The sequence below is a fragment of the Montipora foliosa genome, unplaced genomic scaffold, assembly GCF_036669935.1.
Source record: "Montipora foliosa isolate CH-2021 unplaced genomic scaffold, ASM3666993v2 scaffold_438, whole genome shotgun sequence".
In the NCBI taxonomy this organism is placed as follows: domain Eukaryota; kingdom Metazoa; phylum Cnidaria; class Anthozoa; order Scleractinia; family Acroporidae; genus Montipora; species Montipora foliosa.
In genome coordinates, this window is record NW_027179743.1 from 655,001 (window position 1) to 657,500 (window position 2,500).

Here is a 2,500-nt window from a genome sequence, read left to right on the forward strand (position 1 = left end):
CACATTGGTGGAAGGCCAGTGCTCTCATCACTGCTTCAGCAACCCCGCCCTACCACCCCTTCACCTTCCCCGTCGTTTAGAGGACTCAGACCCCAATCAGGAGGGGTCAAAATCCACAGGAACACCGAAGAATATATACAATTTATGATTTTCAGATTATTGGAATTGCGAATTTGAATCTTCTTTGTGAGGGAAGGATAACAGTCAGTTGAACAGCTTAAGCGGTTTTAAAAAACCCTGCTAGCAGAAGTCTCTTTTTCTTTTGCGTTCGCTGGGCTGACGAGTACAGGAAAAGAGACCTCTGCCACGCGTCAAAACTCACTGTATTGAGCATGCGCAGCGGTTACTTAGCAACCAAATCCTCACGTGATACTTCACGTTGTGTGGGCTCACTTAACAACTGCAAAATTACTGTAAACTCGGGAATGGGCAGGACATAGCGGGCTCAAGTCACAGTCAGCAATCATCTCATGGGGCATGCGGTTTAAAGAGTGCCGTCCAAGGTTGTGGATGGCGGTTGGATCAAAGTGAGTCTCGACCCATGGCAGAAGTCTCTTTTCCTCTACTCGCCCAGCGAACGCAAAAAAAAAAAGAGACCTTTGCTGGCAGGGAAAAAATCCAGGCTAAAAATTACTTTCAGTCTCAGTTTTCTACGGGTTCCTTTTTAGCTACTTCAGTTGCTCCAATAACTGAGCTATCTTTTCCCTTTGAAAAGAGTACATTGTTCTAAAACCATACATACCATCACAATCTGTTCCAACAGTTACTATAAAGTTACAGGCTTTGGAGTAAACACATCCTGTCACAGGACCTCTGTGTGCACTGCAAACACAACAAAGTAGAAAGATCTTTAACATTCAACAGTACAGTCATCCATCTCTAAAAATTAGCAGGAATCTCTCAAACGAGTACACCAAAGCAACCATAATGTCGTCAGTTGGAAGAAAAACTCTGCAAGAGGCTCCATTTGACGTTGATTCTGGCCTACCTGTAAACTGATAAGCCTTATTCAGCCTAACTTCATGATAACGATCAAGCATTTGAAAGCGTGCTTTGTATATGACCCCTTTTTGATTGGTTTTTGCAACACCAAGACCGATTCCATGTTCCTTTGTTCTCTGAGAACAGTGTTCTATGAACAAGTCGTGCTGTCAAATCGTAGCGTGTAAACCCGCCTTAAAGGCCAGTTTACACGCTACGATCCGTTGGCATGTAAACCGGTCTTAAAACAGGTGAATTTAGTTTCATGAAACAACTCGACGAAGGTCACACTGCCCCTGTGAAAAGACAAATTTCGGAGTTTTCTTGCAGAGAAACCCGACCATTTTTTTGTTTATCCTGTGATATAAAAAGACTTCCAAGGTACAATGTAACAGGCTTACTCTGTTATCTGGAAAAGAAGATTTCCTTCCATATCGTAGGCCACAACATTTCGCTCAGACAAACAGTAAAGACGCTGAAAAATTAAATTGAATAATCCACAAGTCGGTTAAAATATATTCCACATGGCGAAGTTTGCTATTTTGCACATAGTGCCGGCTTTTACCAATCTCACATCCAACAACTGTAAATGGAAAAATTGTCTTATTAAATTACATTAAACTTTGAACTGCTTCAATTTAACAAGACAACCAGAAATTCTTTTGGACTTCATGAACGCTTGGCACAATCAGCTTCCATATAAGGTCATACTGAAAATGAGCTGATAAACGAGGTCAGAACGCTGAAAAACTCAAGGATTAAGAACAACATCTGACTGGCTCAGAAATTCAAAACAATAGTCCCAAACAGTTACAAAACGGAACTTTTAATACGAATGCACACATTTCACTAGAGCCAAAGGTTGTAACTCTTGATCTTGCAGAAAAGCAGCCCTTTAATCCAATCCGACTTACTTGCATAGCTTCATCCAACTCTACTTGCTTTACCCAACTTCCTCCCATGTCGGGGTAGGATGCTCTGAAATACCGAAGTACGTACATAACATAGCTAAGTGTGAGAACAACTTTAATTAAACACCAATGAAATACCAGGTGATCTTTCCAGCGAAAACATGATATCTAATAACATGTTGTTTTCACACGTGATATTTTAAGACTATGAATGCAAGTGATCTCCTTCATGTTATTCTAATGCTCAAGTAAAACTGAGCCAACAGAGCCTCGATTATGATCGAATTATAATAAAATTCAGTTTGAAATGGGTTCACATCAACTAATTACAATACGTGAGTATAATTGGATTATAATTATTTCAAACAACCTCAAGGGCGTTGTTTGAAGTAATTACAGTGCGCAATTTGAACAGAATGGAGAAACCGTCGTGATATGAGCGGACGAAACTTCTAATCGCTTTATGGAGCAAAGATCTGGATTTGTCTTCTTCCATTCTTGGAAGTTATACTTGGTTCTTTTCTCGCCTCAAGAATGGTGATGATAATCGTAGCAGCCATGCGATACCGTGCCATTTTGTCTCAAGGCGAGGTTACCCTGCTCACAGT

General features: G+C 40.7%; 1 protein-coding gene across 6 annotated transcripts in view; it reads right to left on the reverse strand.

The window, feature by feature from the left end:
* LOC137989079 (uncharacterized) overlaps positions 1-2,500 on the reverse strand; it is a 53,564-nt gene that overhangs the window by 42,734 nt on the left and 8,330 nt on the right. For all 6 annotated transcript variants that reach the window (XR_011120856.1, XM_068834966.1, XM_068834965.1 and 3 more), the window contains 3 exons: positions 1,896-1,959; positions 1,383-1,456; positions 743-822 (listed from right to left, as the gene is read on the reverse strand). Coding sequence is in view for 5 of the 6 variants with exons in the window: in XM_068834966.1 (XP_068691067.1) it covers positions 743-822; positions 1,383-1,456; positions 1,896-1,959 (218 nt within the window). In the remaining variant the exon portion in view is untranslated. The remainder of the gene's footprint in view (positions 1-742; positions 823-1,382; positions 1,457-1,895; positions 1,960-2,500) is intronic.